At 45.4% G+C, this 23072-nt stretch overlaps 1 protein-coding gene across 2 annotated transcripts in view; it reads left to right on the plus strand.

Annotated features, from left to right (window-relative positions):
• Positions 1-23072, plus strand: part of LOC122554652 (pappalysin-2-like) — a 404730-nt gene that overhangs the window by 41205 nt on the left and 340453 nt on the right. For both annotated transcript variants that reach the window (XR_006313051.1, XM_043700014.1), the window contains exon 2: positions 9205-10267. Coding sequence is in view for 1 of the 2 variants with exons in the window: in XM_043700014.1 (XP_043555949.1) it covers positions 9205-10267 (1063 nt within the window). In the remaining variant the exon portion in view is untranslated. The remainder of the gene's footprint in view (positions 1-9204; positions 10268-23072) is intronic.

A 23072-nucleotide genomic window follows, 5' to 3' on the forward strand; every position in this document is an offset into this window, starting at 1 on the left:
AATAGGGTCCATCTCGTATGCCAGCATAAAATTGAATGGAACCCCTATTATAACCTTATATGCAAAAGCTCAGAATTCCAAAAGGTTCCATGCCCCATTCTAATACACAGCACACTCGATACTCTTTCCACACCAATGCACTAAGTGCTGTCAGTTTCAATTATTCCACCTTCTGGTGTGAAACCCACAAGAACATCCAGTCAGCCACCCTTATAATTTAACCCTTTCAATAATGGATATCAGTTGTCCTTCTGCAGAGCCCTTCTAGACCTCACAAGAAACGAGAAAAGGAAGTGGAGCTAATCTTGCTTCCTGTTTTAATGTGCAAGTGGAGCATTGATGCAGGCAACCTGAGAGGAGAGTCAACGGAAGTATAGAGAGTAATGCATTATTGTCACTGACCAGCACCTTCAGATTCAATGTTTTATTGATTACTAAGCAATTCACTGTTAATGGAACCTTGTCTGATAAAAGTGAGCAGAGTGGAGAGACCGTAGACCACTTGGGTATAGATTAATTTTTCCTTTTTTGAATGGTTGAATGTGTCAACCAATTCACTCCCCCACTGTTAGCTCAGTTGGGGAATTGACTCTTTTTTATAATCAGTTTTGGAAATTATTATTGGATTTCTCTGTTTGACATGGAAGAGAAACCAGAGCAGAGTGGCCCCTGTGGAAGAATCTAGCACAAAAGGTTCGAATCTCAGAATAATGGGCTGCCCATTTAAGACCGAGGTGAGGAGGAGTGAGGGTTGCACAGTGGCTCAGTGGTTAGCACTGCTGCCTCACAGTGCCAGGGACCCAAGTTCGATTCTAGCCTCGGGCAAATGTCTGTGTGGTGTTTGCACATTCTCCCTGCTTCTGTGTGGGTTTCTTCCAGGGTGCTCTGGTTTCCCCCAACAGCCCGAAGATGTGCGTGTTAGATGGATTGACCGTGGGAAATGCAGGGTTAAAGGGAGAGGCTGGGGTGTGTGTCTGGGTGGGATGCTCTTCGGAGGGTCAGTGCAGACCCGCTGGGTCGAATGGCCTCTTTCCGCACTGTAGGGGTTCTACAACTTTCTTCTGAGAGTAGCGATTGTGTAGAACTCCTTACCATTGAGGTTGGATCATTAAGAATATTCAAGGCTGAGGTAGATTCATAATTGGTCAGGGAATTAAGGGGGCCGGAAAGTGGAGTTGAGGATAATCAGATCAGCCATGGTCTTGTGAATGGCAGAGCAGATTCAATGGACTTGAATGGCTTACTCCTGCTCCCACATCATGAGGTCATATCCTTGGTTCTCGATCCTGCACTTTGTTTCATTGTGTTTTAGTTCACACACTCCCTGAAAGTGCTGACCCATCTTCTTCTAGACATCTCACAAACATGTGGGGAGGTCTCCTTTTGCAACTGGGCAGTCTTAATCTGTGAGCAATGAGTTGTTTCAGCAAGTGAGACATTGTAGAAGTGGCCAATATTGCTCTTGCCTGATGTGTGCAAACAGGAGTGCGTATCATGTGTATCCCCACTTGTCCTCCATCCCAGAAGCCTCTCCACCAGTACTTTCCTGAACCAGGTCAGGAGCAAAGCTGGGTGGTTTCCTGCGTGGAGTTGGATCTGCGCCACACTGGAGCAATGCAGTTGCCTACTGAGCCCTTGTATAGTGCTCCTACCCCTCTCAATTTTTATTAACACGTGTTCCTTGCCAGAGTAACTGAATGTGGACCTCATTAATCCCACACACCTCAACACACAGTCTACCTTTGGCAAAACAAGGAATCTGTACCATTAAGCTTCACAAATGTGGCACTTATGTGAATGACCAGTATTAGCTCCAAAGTTATGCCTCCCAACTGTGTCCGCTCTTCAGCGCTGCTGTCTGACTGATGAGGATACCCAGTGCAGTAGTGACTGACCATCACTAAGTACTCGAGTGAACACACTGTCCACTGTAGACTGAGGGGTGAGCCGTACTCATGGGGAGGGGAATTCCAGCAATCAGATACAGGTCACATTGCCTCATAATGTATTGGGTGAAGGCAATACAGGGCACATTAATGGTATGGAGTGGAGCCCAGAGGTCTGGATGTAATATTCCAGTGAAAGTGAGTTCTTTGAGAATCGAAGACATTTTGAGAACTTGAATTCTGTTTATTTTGGAAAAAAAATGAACAGTGGAAGAAATGAATCTGGCATCTGTGACCATGAAACTGTGAGATTTGATGAACCAGTTGAGACTTTGACAGCAATGTCCTTTTTTAAAGATATAAAACCTGCCCCAGCTTGTTCTGGGCTATGGGTGCCATCACACCGACACGGTTTGACTCTTGACTGCCCTGTCGAGTGGCCTTAGAGGTCCTCCCGTTATATCAAGTCACTGATGTGTGCTAATGGTCAAGAAGGCAGGTTAGTCCCTCATTGATTGGCTGTTGCTAACCTCATGAGGGTGAAGGGCACAATACCTAGGTATTGTTGACTGATTGACTGCTGACTTGTTATGTGAGGACCATTGTCTGACACACTGACTGTACAAAGTTAAAAATCACACAATACCAAGTTATGGTCCAACAATTTTAATTGGAAACACACTAGCTTTCAGAGCGCCGCTCCTTCATCAGATGGTTGTGGACCACATCACCTGATGAAGGAGCGTCGCTCCGAAAGCTAGTGTGCTTCCAGTTAAACCTGTTGGACAATATCCTGGTGTTGTGTGATTTTTAACTTTGTACACCCCAGTCCAACACCGTCATCTCCAAAACACTGACTGTGCACTGGGACGTCTGTATGGGTCAAGTTACATTAGTCTTGCAATGAAAGGAGGGAACGTAATTTGCTGAGGCTTATGTTCCTGTACGGACGGTGCACCACCCTTGCATGGGAAGTATGCGACGTTTAACACGATAAGAACTACACTGGTGAGTGCTGCAGGAACAGTGACTTGAAATCCTGTTTGAGCTCATCTCAGTGCACGCCAATTGAAAACACATTTCCTGGCTCGCCTCCCACCCCTGGTATTGGATTCGAGTGCTTTCCAGACGCTGATGAATTGAGGTCGATTGTAGTAGGTTCGCCCTGAATCTGTTTTGTAAACATGGGAGGCCTTACTTGGGAACGGTTTGTTATGTTTGGATAATTAATCGCAGAGAAACCAGATCTTGAATTGCTTGCACTAAGGGTCTAGAATTGCCAGCTCTGACTGTACCTGCAGAGAGAAACCTGTTTAATGTGCGTCCCGGGTGAGATTCACATACTGCGATCTTTTATGACTTACTCGGTTTTATTATATCCGCTAGTATTCCAGGGAAGCCTCGGCTTTCCTGCTTAAAGGGGAAACCCTGCCTGGTCAGCCAAGCTGGGGGAAAGCTCCACTGTTTTTGATAGCTGTATGACATCAATGGGGGGGTGGGGGTGGGTGGGGGAACAGTGTATACAGTGTGAGGAAGTACTAGGGGGACTGGAAAAGGCACGTGGGAGAAAAAGGTCGGTCTGGAGTTGGCATTCAGAGGATGCCAGGGGAAGAGTAACAGGACCACAGGCCTGATGCCAGGCAAAAGATCTCCTTGTTTCTCCTTTTGGCTTATCCAGCTGCAGCCACTTCACCCCGGGCTGAGTCGTTCAGAACTGTTGGGAGCCACTGGTACCAGTACCTTCTGCTACCAGGCTACAAGTAAAAAAAAATCACACTACACCAGGTTACAGTCCAACAGGTTTATTTGGAAGCACTAACTTTCAGAGCACTGCTCCTTCATCAGGTAGCTGTGGGACAGGACTATAAGGGACAGAATTTATAGCAAAAGATTACAGTTTCATGCGACTGACTGAATGATATATTGAACAAATTCAGATTGCTGTTGACTCTTTCATCTTTTAGAATGGGTTGCAGGTTTCGATTTATTAATATGTAAATATTAATGGACCAAACCTTACATATTAATTTACATATTAATGAACCAAAACCTGCAATCCATTCTAAAAGATGAAAGACTTAACAGCAATCTAAGTTTGTTCAGTATATCATTTCAGTTGCATGACACTTTAATCTATTGCTATAGATTCTGTGTCTTATGGTCCTGCTCCACAGCTCCTGATGAAGGAGCAGGGCTCCGAAAGCTAATGCTTCCAAATAAACTGTTGGATTATAACCTGGTATTGTCTGGTTTTTAACTTTGTCCATCCCAGTCCAACACCACTCCTCCACGTCATGGCTAAAAGTAGCACTAGAAGTAGTGAGACAAACTATTATTTCATCACTGAAGCAAGAATCCGTGTTTCTGAGGCTAGTGCTTCCAAATAAACCTGTTGGATTATAACCTGGTATTGTCTGGTTTTTAACTTTGTCCATCCCAGTCCAACACCAGCTCCTCCACGTCATGGCTAAAAGTAGCACTAGAAGTAGTGAGACAAACTATTATTTCATCACTGAAGCAAGAATCCGTGTTTCTGAGTCACTGTTTACAATTTCCAGACGTTCAGAAACAGGTTCACAGTGATGCAGTCCTTTTTGGGCAGTAGTTGCTCTTGTCCTGTGGGAGCCATCTTGAATAGAGATAAGGACAAGCCTCAAAAAAGCCTCTCTTTGCTGCTGGGCTGGGGCCTTGAGAGGCCTTCCTTGCTTTTCCTTGACATGTGATGTTTTGTGTCCATGCAAGAGGGTAGGTGTTGGCCTCCGTTTGAGAGATCCTCTGAAGAATGACACCTTGTACATTGCAGCATTCTTTCAGTACTGCCCTCCAGTGTCGGTCTAGATTCTGTGCTCAACTATCTGAAGCAGGACATGATCAAGTGCCCATGATCACTGTCCCAAAATGGCCGACCGTGGCAACTCTGATGTAGCCTTTATAAAGAGGGCAAGTGTTCAGTGGGAATACGGCTAATCTGGTTCCGGCTGTGGATGAAGTTTATGGGATAATTCCGTTGTGCTTTGAGAGCTGCACTAAATTGGTGTGAAAATCAGAGCTACAGCAGTCTGAGCTTTACCCTGTCCCTCAAGCACAGGTAAGTGGGACCAATTTTGTTTGGGAAACTTGGCCGGCATGGACGAGATGGACCGAAGGGTCTGTTTCCATGCTGTATGACTTGATTATAAGTGACAGGTTGTTGTGGGTATTTGGTATGTAACAACCCAGGTTCTGGCAACAATCAAATTCAAAATTGCTGGAAGAGGTGAACGAGTCCTGAGATCGCTCTGCGGACAGAGGGTGGGGGCTGTCCCTGCCTCTCGGCCCAGAGAAATCAGGCTCATCACGTTTCATTTTGTGCTTCTGGCTTAAGTTTTTGGGACTGGACGTCGGGCAAATTAGGATTATAGAGGCTTTCAAATTGCTGAGGGTGAGTTGGTGTCAAAACTTGTGAGGTGCTCAATCCAGAAAACACAGTTGGAACATACAGATGAAGTCCTCCCTTAACCAAAAACAGACTGTGGAGTTTCATTGGCCATTGGAAAAGTGCAATGGCGTCATGCTCCACTTCTATAGTGAATGCAGCCTGAGCTTTGCAATCTGATCCTGTCTAACTACTTGTCACCTTGTTAATGACTTATGAAGTGGGCTTGGTGGATTTCACGGTGGAATGAAAAACTGGGGATCAGGCCTAATTCATTCAGCCCCATTCAATAAAAACCCAGTGGGTGTGCTTGTGGCCTGGACATCACTCTCAGTCCTGGCTCCCATATTCCTTGAGGAGAAAGTGAGGTCTGCAGATGCTGGAGATCAGAGATGGAAATGTGTTGCTGGAAAAGCGCAGCAGGTCAGGCAGCATCTAGGGAACAGGAGAATCGACGTTTCGGGCATTAGCCCTTCTTCAGGAATGAAGAAGGGCTAATGCCCGAAACATCGATTCTCCTGTTCCCTAGATGCTGCCTGACCTGCTGCGCTTTTCCAGCAACACATTTCCATCTCCTACATTCCTTGACTGTCTTAACGGATGAAGATAAGTCTGATCCAGCCCTAAATGTTTCGAATCACCCAGCCTCTTGGGAAGAGAATGGCAAATGCTAATGACCCTCCGACGGAGTAGACTGCACCTCATCCCGTTCTGAAGTGGGTGACTCCTAAAAGGGTATTGACTTTCTGGTTCTGCCCAGCTGTGTGAGAGAGAGGAGGGCCGTAGAAGGTGGATAAAGAGCACGGCAATGTGCACTTTTGTGTACGGCAGGGAATTTAAGCTTGGACCAGCGTGTGAGAAAACGTCGAAAGTTGTTTCTGCAGCAGGTAGCCGTCTGTGAATTATAACGAGGAGGGAGCTTGATTGACCTATCCAGGCAACACCCAGCAGCAGGAGGAAGGGCCTTATCTGTGGTGTCATGGGGATTTGCTGTCAGCTTAATGGATTGCTGAGCACCAGTCAGACCTCTAAGGTTGTCCAGGCTACACACTGAGGATCACACTCTTTGCACTAAAGTTGAGCTCTCTGGGTTTCTCCCTGTTCCCTAGATTTCACATACAGGAATCATCAATCCGCGTTTTCTGTTATCCCTGGATGTCTTGTTGGCAGTCATAGAATCATAGGAAAGAGGCCATTTGGTTTGTTGAGTCTGCACCGAACCTCAGTATCCCAACCAGACCCAGCCCTATCCCCATATTTCTCATGGCTTAAAATCCACTTAGCCTGCACATCCCTGGACACGATGGACCAACTTAGCATCACCACACCACCTAACCACCACATCTTTTGGAGAGTAGGAGTGAACCACAGCACCCAGAGGAAATCCACATGGGCAGTCACCCGAGGCTGGAACCAAACGCTTATCCCCAGCACAGTAAGGCAATATTGCTACCCACTGAGCCATCATGGCGCTCTAACGGGATCATATATAGAACATTTAATTTAAAGCAAATGCTTACTCCCCTTCCACGGCTATCACACTAATGGTCTGTCCTTCCGCATGACTTTGTAGATATTTTTGTGATCAGCAAGATTATTCTGTACCTCTGGAGCAAGATAGGACTTGAACCTGGGACTGCTGGTTTAGGGATAGGGGCACTACCTCTGTGCTACAAGAGCCCTCCTCAAGTATTCAGGTTTGAATGTACCATTGCGAATCCTAAAATGAAACGGGTGATAAGCAGAGCAGCAAATCTGTAAAGCAACTATCCAATTCATCCCACTCCCCTATCCTTTACTTGCAGCCTTGCAAACTTTTTCTCTTCATTTATTTGTCCGCTCTCCTTTTCAGAAATTACAATTGAGTCTACTCCCAGCATACTTTCAGGTGGGACACTCTACATCATAACATCTTGCTGTTTGAAAGAATGTTTCGCTGACAGCGCCCCAGGTTCAGTTGCCAGTTCTCTGAAATCTGGGTCCTGTGGTTACTGACTTTGCTACCAGTGGAAACAGTTTCTCTTTACTCTCTCAAAGCTAATTTCCAACACCACTGCAAAAATCTCAAATGCTCGAAGATAAACAGTACTGATATCTCTCGTCTTTGCGTGTAACTGAAGTCAAACACAGGCTTCCCATGAGGTGCACAGAGGTGGAATACCTTGTAACAAGATTACGTTTAAGATGCCATGAGTAAGTCCATACATCTCAGATTTACAATGTACCTTTTCAAATTGCACAGTACGTCAGGTTGCATTGGTCATCATGAACAATTATTTTATTGTTGAAAGGTTTTACAAACAGCAGGTAATAATCCCTCAGCATACAGCTTTCACTGAAGGACACTCAAAATACAGCCATTCCCTTCTCAGGCTTAACCTATAAATTTCTGTATCTACCTATACCTTACATGTCATATAAAAATATGTGAGTACTTTCTGGAACAGGATATAAATCCACTGGCTTCTGATTTAAAGAGTTGAGTCAAATTGAATCATTTTCTTCAGAAGCGTCATTGTACGGGATATCCTGTTCAAAGAAGGGACTCATTCGACCCAAACAAGATTTTAATTTTCTGCTTCGAATGCTTCCCCATCTCCACACATTCATCATTCACTGTTTTCAATCTTATATCATTATATCTTCAATGCCTCCTTATTTTCTGCTTCAATGGGTTTTCCAGTTTTTAATTCATTGCATAGCCTCTCTCTTCACTAAATGCAAGGGGGGGCTAGCCTTTATTACTTACAATCATTACACTTTCTTTACCGGCTGTCCCTTGATCTTCAAGTCCATCACTGGAGGCAGCAATTTGGATCAAAATTCTTCATTAACTCCAAGGCTTTGCTTTGGGCACCTCAGACACTTTTCCAAAAAATGAATTTCCTGACTTCTACTTTGATTCCCAAAATTGTTTTAGTTGCTATCATCTGTCTCTTTGTAGGAACATGACCAACCTTCCAAAAGGTTGGATGGCAAGAATGACAACTGCATTTGGTCTTTGCAACATAGATGGAGAAGTTGCTGTTATGCCAGGTTTTCAAAAGCTCGCTTAAAGGCAGAATCTTTGTCCAGCTTTCGATGATTCTCTGCAAAAGTCTGCTTCTTTGCAGTTTTGGGAAAAGCCGATAACGATGGAGCTCAAATGAATTTAATAATTGTCACTATAGTGAACCTGTACCCTGGGGCTTTTCCACCTTTTCATTACACATTGCAAGCTGCTAACACCAGTTGCAACTTGACTTTGGAAAGGCCAGAGGGACCATTGTCCTTCTGTGTATCTAGGCCAAATGTTTCTCAATGCCAGCATTCCATTCCTGTGTTGTTGGCTGTCCCGCAGTGGTAGAACTCTGGCTTCTCAGTTAACAGGTTTTAAGTTTATGTCACTTCAGAAATGTGGGCACAAAATCTCAAGCTGGCACTGCCATGGAGTACCGAGGGAGTGCTACACTGCCAACCTTAAACAGAGGTACCAGCCATCTCAGCTGCACACATCTACACATTAAGGAGAGCATCTTCCAGCATCTTAGCCAACCTTTATCCCTCATTCACAATCAGTAAACAGCAGGTCAGATGTGGGATCTTGCTGTGTGTTAAATGAGCTGCCGCACTTCCTTCGTTGTTCACCCAAGAAGGGCTTTTGGGCTGTGAGGCAATTTGAGACATGAGTGGGGAGTTGCATGTGTACAGGTAGCTTGCTCTTTTACACTGAGACTTGTTGGATCTGGGAAGAATTAATTTAAAGCCAGTATCTGGAGCACTGAGGTTGTGAAAGATACTATGTGAATGCATGTTCTTCCATGAGTGAGAATATTGGACAGGGAGTGGCACATGCTGCTGCCTTTGCTAATCCAACCCACCACACCTCTGTGTAAGAGCATTTTCTCTTGTCTTTTCTTGCAGGACTTTTTGACAACTGCTCCTATTCTCTTAGTGAGAAGGGCTGGATGGTTGGCATTCGGTCAGTGGAACATTCTGGAAGGAGGAATCCCCGTTTCTTCTTCTTGCTCCGGACAGACCGAGCGAGGAACGCCACCGTGGTGTTTGCCCACCAGCGTTACCGTGCCAACAGCTGGACGCGTGTGGCTGTGTCCTACGATGGCCGGCGGATGATGCTGTACGTCAATGGAGCCAGGGTCGGTGCCTCCGGTGGCCAGCTGGGGGATCTGCACAGCGCTTTCATGAGCTCCTGCAGGACGTTGCTGATCGGCGGGGACAGCTCCCAGGACGGGCATAGTTTCCGTGGTTACATGGCTAGCTTCGCCCTGTGGAAGACCGCAAAGTCTCAGAAAGAGCTGACGCGGAGTTATCGTCAAGGTATTCCTGTGGGAGATCCTTCCTTGGTCTTGGAGGCAGATTTCTCTAAAACGGAAGACCAATGGATACCGGATAAGGACAGTCACTACCCCAGTTGGGAGCTGATGCTTCTTCCACGGCCCAAACTGACGTCTGCTCTGAGCCCTCTGGCTTGTGGCCTGACGGTTTGCGACAATGTTGACGTCATTGGCAACTACAACGGTTACTGGCCGCTCCGGGACAAGAAGGTCATCCGCTATCGAGTAGTCAATGTTCATGATGACCAGCGGCGCAACCCCACTGTCTCCGGGGAGCAGATCGAGCTCCAACACCAGGCCCTGAACAGGGCCTTCGGCAGGTACAACATCACGTGGGAGCTCAGCGTCGCCGAGGTCCTCAACACCACCCTCCGCAACCGAGTCATCCTGGTCAACTGCGAGAAGAGCAAGATCGGCAATGACCACTGTGACCCCGAGTGCGACCATCCCTTGACCGGGTACGATGGAGGGGACTGTCGGTTCCTGGGGAGGTGCTACGTTTGGAAAAGGAGAGACGGGGTCTGCAACATGGAGTGTAATAACATCCTGGATGACTTTGACGATGGTGATTGCTGCGACCCCTCGATTACAGACGTGAGGAAAACCTGTTTCGACCCAGACTCTCCAGAAAGGTAGGAGTTGTTCTTTTGTATAATACTCAGTCACGGGAATGTGAGCTTCACTGGTTGTCCTTGCGTTGGAATTGAGCTGTGTCTTTGAACTGCTGCAGGGAACACCCTACAGTGCTATTGGGAAGGGATTCCCTAATGACCCTGCTGTTTAATTGGGGGGATGTCTTTGGTATAGTGCTGTACATACACATTTGTTAGTTTTAGGAATTGCAGGATATTTAGCAACGAGCATTTCCAAGTGAAGCCTCGAATGTTCTAAACGTAGGAGGGCTGAAACTTGGTGTTCATTCGATTTGATTTAGTTTATTGTTGTCACATGTACCTAAGTACAGTGATAAGTTTTGTTTAGTGTGCCATAGAGGCAGATCATAACATACAAAAATATACATAACGTAAGGTGATCGAGCAGAGCGAAGCGTACAAATGTATGGCTGCACAGAAGGTGGACAAAAAGCAAGATCAACGTTAGATTTAAAATGTGAGAGGTCCATTCAGAAGTCTAAGAACAGCGGGGAAGAAGCTGTCCTTGAACCTGCTGGTATGCATGTTTAAGCTTTTTTTGTCTTCTGCCTGACAGAAGAGGTTATAACCGGGGTGGGAAGGGTTTTCGATTATGTTGGCTGCCTTATCAACTTTTTCAGAGATATGCCAGTGTGAAACTTTAATTTCTCACACCATCTGTTCTTTTCATCTTCCATCTTGATAAGATGCTCTTTTGTAGCATCAGAGAAGAGGAGAGTTCCCTTCGATTGGCCAATGCTGATTTGAACACAGCTTCCTAAAAGGATAGCATGCACGGTGGCTCAGTGGTTAGCACTGCTGCCTCAGAATGCCAGGGACCTGGGTTCAATACCAGCCTCAGGCGACTGTCTGTGTGGAGTTTGCACATTCTCCCCGTGTCTATGTGGGTTTCCTCCCACAGTCCAAAGATGTGCAAGTTAGGTGAATTGGTCATGCTAAATTGCCTATAGTGTTCAGGGATGTGTAGGCTAGGTGCATTAATTAGGGGAAATGTAGAGTGATATGTGCAGCCGAATGGGTCTGGGTGGGTTACTGTTCAGAGGGTCAGTGTGGACTATTTGGGCAAAATGCCTGTTCCCACACTGTAGGGATTCTAATTATAGAACCTCGGGCTGTCCTGAAACTCCTCAATGTCATAAACTGTAGAGCAAGACAGCTCTGTCCTTCCAACCTGTCAAGATGTGAAGTGTTCATGGCTGACAGTATTGAACAGGACAAAGCCTCAGTGTGGTTAACAGTCTGGGAAGTCTTCTCAATGGAACTTGCCTATACTGCGTTTGTTTTATGTTTTAGTTTAATCAGAATTGATAATCAACCAAGAATCTATTTTTTAGTTTCCAAAGTGTTGCTTTTATTAGCATTAAAACGCATGTTCATGTCTTTAGTTAAGACTTTAGTTAAATGAAGAGTTCAGAATGATCAAAGTATTCAACTTGTGGAGTCAGGACGTTGACATTACAGAAACATTGACTGTGTCTGAATAGTGCCATGTGTGTCCCCAGACAGTGCAACACGCCCTTCTCCCCCCCAGATGGCGTGCTCTCTCTCTTGCTCTCTCTTGTCTTTCTCTTTCTCTCTCTCATTGTCTTCCCCCCTCTCTCCTTCTCACTCATTCTCTCACTTTCCTCCCTCTCATTTTCTTTTTCTTGCTGACTCTCATTTTCACTCTTTCTTTATTTCTCTCTCTCTTCCACACATTCTTTCCCTTGCTCTCTCTTCCTTGACTGTATGGCTGACTGCCACAGTTAATCTTGTAGGTCACTGCGTCTGCCTGTCTTCTGGACCGTCCCTGGGCTATCTTAAAGACCATGTCCAGACTGTGCCCTATCTGCCCCCTCAGGCTGTTGCCCTGCAGCACCACTTTGGAGAAGCGCAGGTGAATTGCACCAGGATCCAGTCTGATAGGAATCTCTGATCCACACATGGGAATCTGATTATCCCCTCCTTGTCCCATTGCAGTTTCTGTGCGCTTTTGCGCAGGTTTGCACGGCAGCGTGACACCTGGTATTTGTGCCTGTGTATTGGAGTGGTGCCTGAACCCAGAACATGCTCACTCTGAGGCAATGCTGCTACCTCCTGTGTCACAGCTAACACTATTCCAACTACTTTACAATGGGCAACACCTTGTGTTATCATTTTATCAACAGCGATTGTTACAAACCAACTAAAACATTCAATATTGTTAATGCAAGAAATCATATCCGCCACACATCCTTGAGTGAAACCTCCAACACTCGAGAAATGCTAACATGGAATTGTTAAGTTGCATGCGTTATAATATCACCTTTACATTTAGCCGTCATGATTTTTTGTTTTTTGTAGGTATCTTAATTGCTGGGACTTGTTTTTCATTTCACTGACCTTCCCTGTAATCTGATGGGAAAGATTGGGGGCGTTTCACCTAACCTCTCTTTCCCCCTCCCACTGAGGCTGGATTGCTGCTGGGATCAGCTATTGGGGACTGTGTTGTTGAGTATCCATGGCCAAGCAGAGAATGAGGATAGTAGGGAGGATGAACAATGGAGGCTCAGGCCTTCCTGTGGGCCTCTACCCCTTGATGCTGTCTCCAAGTGGAAAGGCCAATGCAAACCTATCTTTCCAGGCCTTGTCCGGCTGCTCGATTCCATTCCCCCCTACCCCAGTCTATTCTGGGTGGGGAATTTTCACACCTTTTCCTGATGTAGTCAACGCACTGAGCGGGCTTTGTGGTACGGGGTCAGCTGACTTTGGGAGGACAGATTTGTGCAGTTGAGGGGCTTGGAATTGGGACGGGTCGACTCCTGGCCTCCATTCCAGGGCACCTGTGTAATTTGTAATGACCCACCCTCCCTGCAGCACCATCCCCTCCTCTCCCAGCCATTGGGCAAGGTGGATTTGAATTAATTTTGAGGAATTGAGTTTTGAAACAAATGGCACCTCTTATTATCAGCGGTTGTTGAGAAATGTGAATTGGCCAATTGTGAAGTGGATGTGCCCTGTGACTCAGGCTCTACTAAATGGTTTTCCATCTGAAGATGAATGATTTGAGGCATGTTCAGTCCCATCCTTGTGACACAGGACAGGGCAAACTCAGTTCTTGAGACGGGCACAACCACATTGCAATTTCAACTTTGGTTGACGCTGAAACGTGTGGCTGTGAGACCTGTTGCCAGTTCAGACCTTAGTGGTTCACTAATCGTGTAAAACAAAAATGAAAGAACTGCAGATATCTGAAATTTGAAAACAGATATCGCTGGAAAAGCCCAGCAGATCTGGCAGCATCAGTGGAGAGAAATCAGAGTTAATGTTTCGGGTTTAGTGACTCTAAACTTCTGAAGAAGGGTAGCTGGATCTGAAAACATTGACTTTGCTTTCTCTCCATAGATGCTGCCAGACCTGCTAACATTTGCTAGCAATTTTTGTTTTTGTTCCCGTATAGAGTGTTGCATTATTTGGACTTCCTATCTTTCAGGCAGCTGTTCTTTAGATTAGATTCCTTACAGTGTGGAAACAGGCCCTTCGGCCCAACCAGTCCACACCGACCCTCTAAAGAGTAACCCACCCAGCCGCATTTCCCTCTGACTAATGCACCTAACACTACGGGCAATTTAGTGTGGCCAATTCACCTGACCTGCACATCTTTGGATTATGGGAGGAAACCCACGCAGAGGGGAGAATGTGCAAACTCCACACAGTCACCCAAAGCTGGAATTGAACCTGGGACCCTGTTGGCTATTTTTAAACTATACACCTGCTTGATGTTATATTGATACTCCCAGCTATGCAAATAAACATAAATGAAATGCAGAGATCTTTCAAAGGCCTGGTGTTTATTTAACCTGATTTAGAATGCAGGAGAAAACAGGTGAGTTGTTACCAAACAGTATCTGACTGCTCAAAGTAGAATCCTGGAGCAGAACCATTTGTGTTTCCATGTGAAACCCAGTAGCCAGTTTATGTACAGCAAGTTCCCACATTCGCTAATGTGTCTCAGAAATATTGATTGAGAAGTAGATGTTGGTCATCAGGGAGCACCTCTTTCACTCATCTTCCAGATAGAAACATGGGAGTTTTAAAGCAAAGGGAGAATGGGGCTTTGGTTCAAAGTCTCTTCCAAACAGAAGCATCTTAGACATTGTGACACAGTGACATGACTGCTCTGTTGAAATCCTTACTATCTAGATCGCTGCGCCTGCCAAAAATAATTGGAGCTATCTTGGCATTTTGCAGAGTTCTGAAGGCAGGGAGCCAGCTGATTTTATTTACTGACTTTTCATTAATGTCACTGGAGCTGGCCATGGTGCTGATTAAGTGATCAAGCAGAGGGACCGCATTCTTCCTCAGAAACGCTGCTCACGTCCTTGTACCCGAAGCCCTCCGGCAGTGAACAAGTCAGACAGAGCAAAGTGTGTGGTCAGCTCAGACAAATGAGCAGGAGCTTTTGTTTGTTAAGGCCCCTTTTTAGTCTGAGCCGTTAAAGAAACAGGAAGCAGTAAACATTTTACCAGTGATCCAGAATGGTTTCAAATTGGGCTAAACAAAAGAAAAGACCTTGTACCATAGTAAACCTCACAGTTACACAACAACGCTCCACAAATAGTAAAGTGATAACGGCCAAGTCATTTGTTTAAACGATGTCAGTTGAGGGTTAACTATTGGTTAGTCTAGCAGGGTGAACCACCCTGCTGTATAATTGAGTCCTTTTACAACCATCTGAGAGGGTCAACAGGCCTTACATCTCCCCAGGAAAATGACAGCACTGATCCTGCAGTGTAGGAATACTCCCGCAGATTTTGTGTTCCTCTCTCTCTCTCTCGAGGAATTGAATCTGTGACCTGTGGACACAGTGGTTAGGGGTGCGACCATCTGATCGCACATCATAAATTTGAGGACAGGCTCACTGAACCGATTTCCCTGCCAACTTTCCCCAGCTACCTGGCTCAGGAACAGTTTGTTTGTTGGTTGGAGTAAGCATGGATTTTAAGATTGGACTGAAACTGAGACCAATGTTTGCCCCTCGGCTAAACCTACACTGGTTTGCCTCATTAACAGTGTAGTATCAAGTCCTTTTATCCCAATCATCACACTGTTAGGTTTTGTCCCCAAAGTTTAATCAGCATCATGTTCACCGGTGGTTGGGCTAATGACTGCGGGAAGTGCTTGTGTAGGTCAGGCATCATTAGTCGTGAGAGTAAAAGAGATAATGTTTCAGATTGGTAACCTTTCACCATTGACCTTCAAGGTCAGTGATTGGTAACATTAGCTCTGTTAATCTCTTCCCTCATGTCAGGCTGACTAGTTGGGCATTTCCGCCAGTTTGTGTCGCTGTTTCATCTTTTGAACATCTGTAGCATTTTGCATTGACTTTGATGTTTGGGGACAAGTTTGCTTTGCTGTTGTCATACTTAATCAGGTCTAGAAGTTGCGGGAAGTGGAAAGCCCAGGTCGTCTGGTTTATCAAAGCTCCTGAAAATGTTATCCAAGCCCCCACTCACTTCCTCCCTATCCTGTCCTGGAGCACTGTGGAGATGTGTTCCATCTAGCTAAGGTCTCCCAAAGATATGTAAATGTTGACATTCCTTGGGACTCTCTACATCTTCCTTGATCACTTCAGGAGACTGGTGGAACATCAGTAGTGGAAGTGGTTTAAAGTGGCCACTTTGATTCTTTCTCTTGGTGGGGGGCCTGGTGAAAACCAAACGGAATTTATGGCTAAATTTGTTGATGTGATGAATTCCAGATATGTTGCATTTGTGCTGGAATCTGTCCAGGAAAGGAACAGTAGTCAGATTGCACAACTGGGTCTTTTCTTGTTCTGCGTTTTCTCTTTGTACAGTACACCCTTACCCAGCTCTCACTCTACACCAAATTCTCATCATGTATAGAGTCGTAGACCATGTTGGGATTTTAAGTCAAGCTGACCTGGTGTCATCTCCGATGGGATCTGTAGTGATCAGAGGGTGTTCGTTTGCGGTTATCAGAAGGAAGAACCCTGCATTTCATTACTGCTCTCCATTTCAGAAATCCCTCAGACACAACTGTTGTGGTGTTGGGGGTACTGTCAAGCTTCTTGAGTGTTATTGGAGCTGCCTCCATCCAGGCAAATGGGACACATTCCATCACACCTCTGGCTTGTAGGCGGTGGACAGGCTTTGGGGAGTCAGGAGGTGAATTACGTGCCACAGTGTTCCTAGATTGTGACCTGTTCTTGTAATCACAGCATTTATGTGGCTAGTCTATTTCAGCTTCTAGTCAATGTTAATCCTTAGGATGTTGATAGTGGAAGTTTCAGTGATGATAATGCCATTGAATGGGCAATGGTTAGATTCCTTCTTTAATAGCGTTGGTCATTTCTTGCCACTTATACAGCATGGATGTTAGCCCAAGCCTGGATATTGTCCCAGTCTTGCTGCATTTGAATGCGGACCGCTTCAGTATCTGAGTAGTCACGAATGGTGCTGAACATTGTGCAATCATTAACGAACATCCCCACTTCTGACGTTATGATGGAGGGAACGTCATTGATGACGTGGCTGAAGATGGTTGGACTGAGGACACCACTCTGAGGAATGTTCTGGATGACTGACCCCAACAACCACCACCTTCTTCCTTTGTGCAATTCTGATCAGCAGAGAGTTTCCTCCGGATTCCTGTGGCCTTTAGTTTTTGTGAGAGTTCCTTCACATTACACTCTGTCACTCTCACCTCACCTCTGGAATTCAGCTTTTTGCCCTTGTTTGAACCAAGGCTGTAATGAGGTCAGGAGTTGAGTGGTCCAGGCAGAATCAGACTGGGCGTAACAGAGCAGGGTATTGGTGAGCAAGTTCCATTCTACCCCTCCCCACCCCTAAGTCCTGTTGAGTATGGGCTGCCAGTTCAGCAACTCAATTTCAAACATTTACACTTCTCATTAGCATCCTCACCGAGGTATAATGTCTCTCCCTTTGTTTATCATCAGCCACCTCTTTGTTTGTCTCTCCCTCTCTCTATCTCTTTCTGTGTTTGTGTTGCAGCACCCAATAGCACCGTGATGATCGAGAGTAGACTGATGGGGTGGTAATTGGCTGGGGTGGATTTGTCCTACTTTTGTGCACAGGGTACATCTGGACAATTTTCCACATTGTCCGGTAGACGCTTGTGGCCATTGCTGGTAAAATGGCTTCTTCTGTCACTGAGTCATCACAAATGATCAATATGAATATAGGACAGTTCTGAGTGTCCAAAGAAAGGTTATTTTCCAAGTTACTGCCAGTCAAGAAATAACCTCTGCCAACAGAGAAACACAAACTTGGTTTACAATGTCAAAGTAAGGTCACTAAAGAAAGTGGGGAATCTCTTAACGACATGAAGTGAGCTCAAATAAAGTAGAACAAGACTTTGCAACAATGTGATAAGTAATTGTAGGCACCCTTATTAATGCCAGTCAACTGACTCTGAAGAGAGCTGTTACTGGTGATGAAATGTATTGATGATTATAGGAACAATTATAATGAAGTGGAGAATGATTCATACCTGTTGGGAATATCACGTATATCATATCAAAATAAAATATCACATGTCTCCTGATTCCACTTTGATTTGGTCCCCAAGGTAAGGATGTCCAAAACTAGAGGGCACAAGTTTAAGGTGAGAGGGGAAAGATATAAAAGGGATCTAAGGGTCAACGTTTTCATGCAGAGGGTGGTGTGTGTCTGGAATGAGCTGCCAGAGGAGGTGGTAGAGGCTGGTACAATTAGAGCATTTAGTAGGCATCTGGATGGGTATATGAATAGGAAGGGTTTAGAGGGATTTGCGCCAAATGCTGGCACATGGGACTAGATCAGTTTAGGATATCTGGTTGGCATGGATGAGTTCCATTGAAAGGTCTGTTTCTGTGCTGTACATCTCTACAACTCTAGTCCCTCCCTTGTTCTCTACCCTTCCCTTTTCTTACTGTTGCACTGTCCCTAATTAATTAATGATTCAATTTGTCAAATGGGTGATTTGGCAGCAGGCTTTCAAAAAAAAACATATGTCTCCTAAGCATTACAATTCTTTGGCCCATTTCCCCTGACATTTAGTCTGTTAGACACCCTATATTCCTGACCCAGTTAGAGGTCTGCACATTCAGCCTACCTACTACCACGGGTAAAGGTGTTTAAAAGTTACCACTGTCTCTCTTGCTGACGTGCACCCGTCAAATTTATGGCTATCGTGCACGTGGCCCGTGACATTACACTCTCTGCTGCTGAGGCAGTCACTGTTATTGCACTGAACTTGAGGGTGAGTCAGTTATGTTTATAACTGTTTGCATACACAACACACGTTGACAATACACTCGGGCATGACTCAAAGGCAGTGATTTTCACTTTGGAAATGAGTCATGCTTATTCCAGAGACATGCATGCACAAGCACTCATAACTTTAGAATATCCTTAGAATTATTGAACTTTACTGGGAGCCGAGTCAAATTCAGATTCTTCCTCCATATCTGAGCAAACATAGGGACTGGAAGGTGAAGCAGAATCCAGATATTTGCACAGTTTGAATAAAGGAATGCATAAAAGGGGATTTTCTCACTGTGAACTGGTAAACAGTGCATCATAGGCGTAGAGGAGGTGGCAAAGGAGTATAATTAAAGGGCAAACCAATTTAAATACATCATTCACATCTAAAATGCAGGCTCACCATTGATCTAAAAAATGTGCAGACACTGGAAAACTCAGATTGGCCACTTGCTCAGTTACAGTACAGGACTCTGCCAGTGAGACACACACAGCCTTCTCCAACATATACATGCACGGACATACCTGATCCATTCAGACCAGGATGGAGCCTTTTCACAGTGGTAAGTGATTTACTTTGGAGGAGAGGTCATGCAAACAAGCCTTTAATAGTTTTCAAAATTCTAAACACTTTATCTCTTGCCAAGTACAACTGCGCTACAACCAAAACATATGAGCAATAAACTGGGGATTTAAACGTCCTTGTGCAGATCTCTACTTGACTGCCCTCCAAATACAGAAGCAATTAACTATGCTGAGGATTGGAAGGAGGTTTGAGAAAACTGTGTTTGTGCAGGTGATGAAATGTTTTGTTGGCCCTGCTTGTCAGAGTATATTTTTACTGCTAATTTCCTTTGTGTGCCCTGAGTTCCTCACTTGGAGACTTGCGGTTTCAGAAGGGCCTGGGGTTTCACATTGTTAATCCGGAGGGAGAGTGTCAGTAAATATATCCCATCTCCATCCCCTCATCGGTGGGTAAGCAGGGGACCCTGGGGCTGAGCACTTGACACTGATCTTGCCTGAAAGGGGAGCTGCAGTCTAAAAGTGGTATCACTTGCACAATCCTGAACTGACCCCAAAACTGTGGGTTCCCCTTGCGTTCCTTGGTAGCCACTTTCCGTAACCTATAGATGATTAAGTCCTGAGCTTGGCAGTGCCTAACCATCGTTGCTTGATGTTGTCTTTGCTGGACTGTCTGCCAGTATGTCAGGCACCCAGCATTTAGGGTGAGAGGCGGAAAGTTCAAAGGAGATGTGAGGGGCACTTTTTTTTAACACAGAGACTGGTAGGAGTGTGGAATGTGTTGCCAGGGTTGGTGGTAGAGGCAGATCCAATTGGCATTTAAGGGACTTATAGATAAGCACATGCATATGCAAGGAATGGAGGGATATGGACCATGGGCCGGCAGAAGAGTTTAGTTTAATTTGGTGTCATGTTCGGCACAACATCGTGGACCAAAGGGCCCATTCCTGTGCTGTACTGTTCTATGTTTGTTCTATGTTCATCCAACTCAGCACTCGCCATGCCGTTTCACCAGGTACTTAGTCATTTCCCGGGCAGAGGGGTGTGGCTGGGAGCGGGCAGCTGCTATATGATGTAGGAGCAGCCTCCAAGGGGCCAGTGGGGAAAGGCAGCTCTTCTTTCCCTGCGCTGTACTCCACCATTCCTCAGTTCCATATAATAACCCCGACAGCCTGTCTCTCCATGCACCGTGAAGCAGAACAGAAGTTTTGCATGTGTTTTTTAAACCTAGGCTGGAGTGCCTGATCAGTACGGCCGCGGATGGTCTCCAATGATTGGACTGAGGTGGGGCAAGTTCCAAAGATGAGCCCAGCCTTGACCAAAATGATGACCAGAGAAAGAGAATATTTTTACAGACCTTAAGTTTGATTGTGGTTTTGACAGGGTGTTCACAAGTACACAAGTAAGTAACAAGGTGAACACTTCCTCCCCCTCTTTCACAGCCCCAGTTTGTAGCTGATGTCTGCTTTTACAAAAGTATTCCCACTAATAGCGAGCTGAGCAGTGGTTTCTGCTCTGAGCTCTCCAGTGCATTTGGTCCCACCATTAAAGGCTTGTATCGCTGCACAGAATCTTAGCATTAAACACCATCGTTCCTTGAAATGGCATACTGTGTTTGTGTTGAAATATGTGAGGCATCAGAGGTTTAATTTTACAAGAATGTTTATTAGCCCCTATCCTGAAATTACACAGATGAGCTGCATCCAGCAAAATCTGGGTTAGCCCCTTGCACAACTGAATAAGCAGCAACTGGAGACAGGTACTTTGTGAGTAACCCTTACACCTCTGGATAACAGCGATCTCACACAATGAATGGTGCATCCCCTGCTTAGTAAACAAGAACTACACAGAGTTACTCTAATTAACCCCAAAACCGTAACAAATCTTGCAGAATCACAGCTAGCATTATCAAACAGAAACTCTGTGTGGTTATATAGTATGCACCCTTTATTCTGAGAATGACAACAGTTTGTCACATTGATACTCGAATTGAGGCCTGCTACAGGAGAACATTTCACATGGGGTAAACAGCGCAAGCAATGGACTTCAAAGTAGGCCAGTACAGGAAAATGCCAGCAGTCATTGAGGAAGATGCTGTAAAAGGAGACTAAGATTTTTCTTAGCTGAGCTAAACTGCACCAAATAGTCATCCTTTTAAGAAACTGTGTTGTCAAATACTGACATTAAGTTGTTGATGGATAAAGAATTTTGTAGTCACACATAAATAGGCAGTAGGGTGCTGTTTCACAGCGCTAGGCACCGGGGTTCGATTCCAAACTCGGGTGAGTGCCTTGTGTGGAGTTTGCACAGTCTCCCCAGTGTCTGCATGGGTTTCCACCGGGTGCTCCAGTTTCCCTCCCACAGCCCAATGATGTGCAGTTTAAGTGGATTGGCCATGCTAAATTGTCCATCGTGTGCAAGTTAGATGGTTTAACCATGGGAAATGCAGGGTTACAGGGATGGAGGAGGGAGGGTGTGTCTGAGTGGGATGCTCTTCAGAGGGTTGGTGTTGTCAGTACTGTAAGGAGCTAACCCAGGTTTTATCTTGGACTCGATGGGCTGAATGGCATGCTTCTACACTATAGAGACTCTATGTAGGCTTTTTCTTCAGTTGTGAGGTATTGCCAAATACCACCGTACCATATTTCTCAGTGTAAACCTATTTATAGTCAGCAATATATTTGATGGTGCTGACATCCAGCACTTATACTCAGTTGCCTCAAAGCCAAACTGTTGAGAAATCTATACATTTGTTCATACAATCATAGAATCCCTACAGAATGGGACAGGCTCTTCAACCCAATAAGTCCACATCAACCCTTTGAAGAGTAAACCACCCAGACCCATTTCCCTATTACTCTATATTTACCCCTGACTATTGCACCTAACCTACACATCCCTGAACACTATGGACAATTTAGCATGGCCAATTCACCTTAACCTGCATATCTTTGGATTGTGGGAGGACACCGGAGCACCCGGAAGAAACCCACGCAGACACGGGGAGAATGTGCAAACTCCACACAGACAGTCGTCCGAGATTGGAATCGAACCCGGGTTCCTGGTGCTGTGAGGCAGTGTACTAACCACTGAGCCACCATGCTGCCCTGATCCTGTTGTCTGGATCCCACTCGGATAAATCCAGAAGACTTTACTACCCTCTCAGGAGCATTTAACAAGTGAAAATCTTCAAAGCTGATGAGAACAGAGCTCTGGCAAATAGCACATCACTCGTCCAGCTGGGAGCATGCTCCCTGTAGGGGTGTGGGCTGCTACAGCCATCTAGAGTGCAGCATGGGAGATTCCAGCTCTCAGTTGCCCACTCTTACCCCCAGCCCAACATATCCCATTGAGGATGACCACCCCCTCTCCCTTCTGGGCTGGTTAGAGCACTACAAATGTGGGACTTAAAGACAGTTTTGTATAATACAGTGCTTTTCACCACCTCAGGATGCTCCATATTGCTACACACCCAATTAATTACTGTTCATTCTGGCTTATAAATCAGCAATACCATAAAGGGATTGTTTGAAGCTTTAAGGGTTCACGTATCAGCTGATGCCAGTAGATTTGTTTTTGAAAGGTATCTATTGTGATGTACGAAAGGCCGAAGCTCATCTGTCCACAGCAACATTCTGTCGCCATCAGCGTGATGATAACCCACAAACTCATTGAGTAATGTTGAATTAAGGCTTAAAGATTGGATTGCTGTTTTGCTTTGAGAAAGTACCAAAGGATATTTGACATTCAAGCAGGGTAGTCAATGCTCAAATCTTCAGAAGCTTGACAAATGCGGGTCGAAGTATGGGGTGAGTGTGAGTTTGGGGTGGATGTGAGTGTGGAGTGGGTTTGCGTGTGAGCTGGGTCTGAGTGTGGAGGGTGTTTGTGTGCGGGTTAGGTTTGCGTGTGAGCTTGGTTTGAGTGTGGGATGGATCTGAGTGTGGGTGGGTTTGCGTGCGGAGTAGGTTTGAGTGTAGGTTGGGTTTTAGTGTGGCGTGGGTTTGAGTGAGCTGGTATGG

Source organism: Chiloscyllium plagiosum, chromosome 11 (assembly GCF_004010195.1).
Source record: "Chiloscyllium plagiosum isolate BGI_BamShark_2017 chromosome 11, ASM401019v2, whole genome shotgun sequence".
Classification (NCBI taxonomy): domain Eukaryota; kingdom Metazoa; phylum Chordata; class Chondrichthyes; order Orectolobiformes; family Hemiscylliidae; genus Chiloscyllium; species Chiloscyllium plagiosum.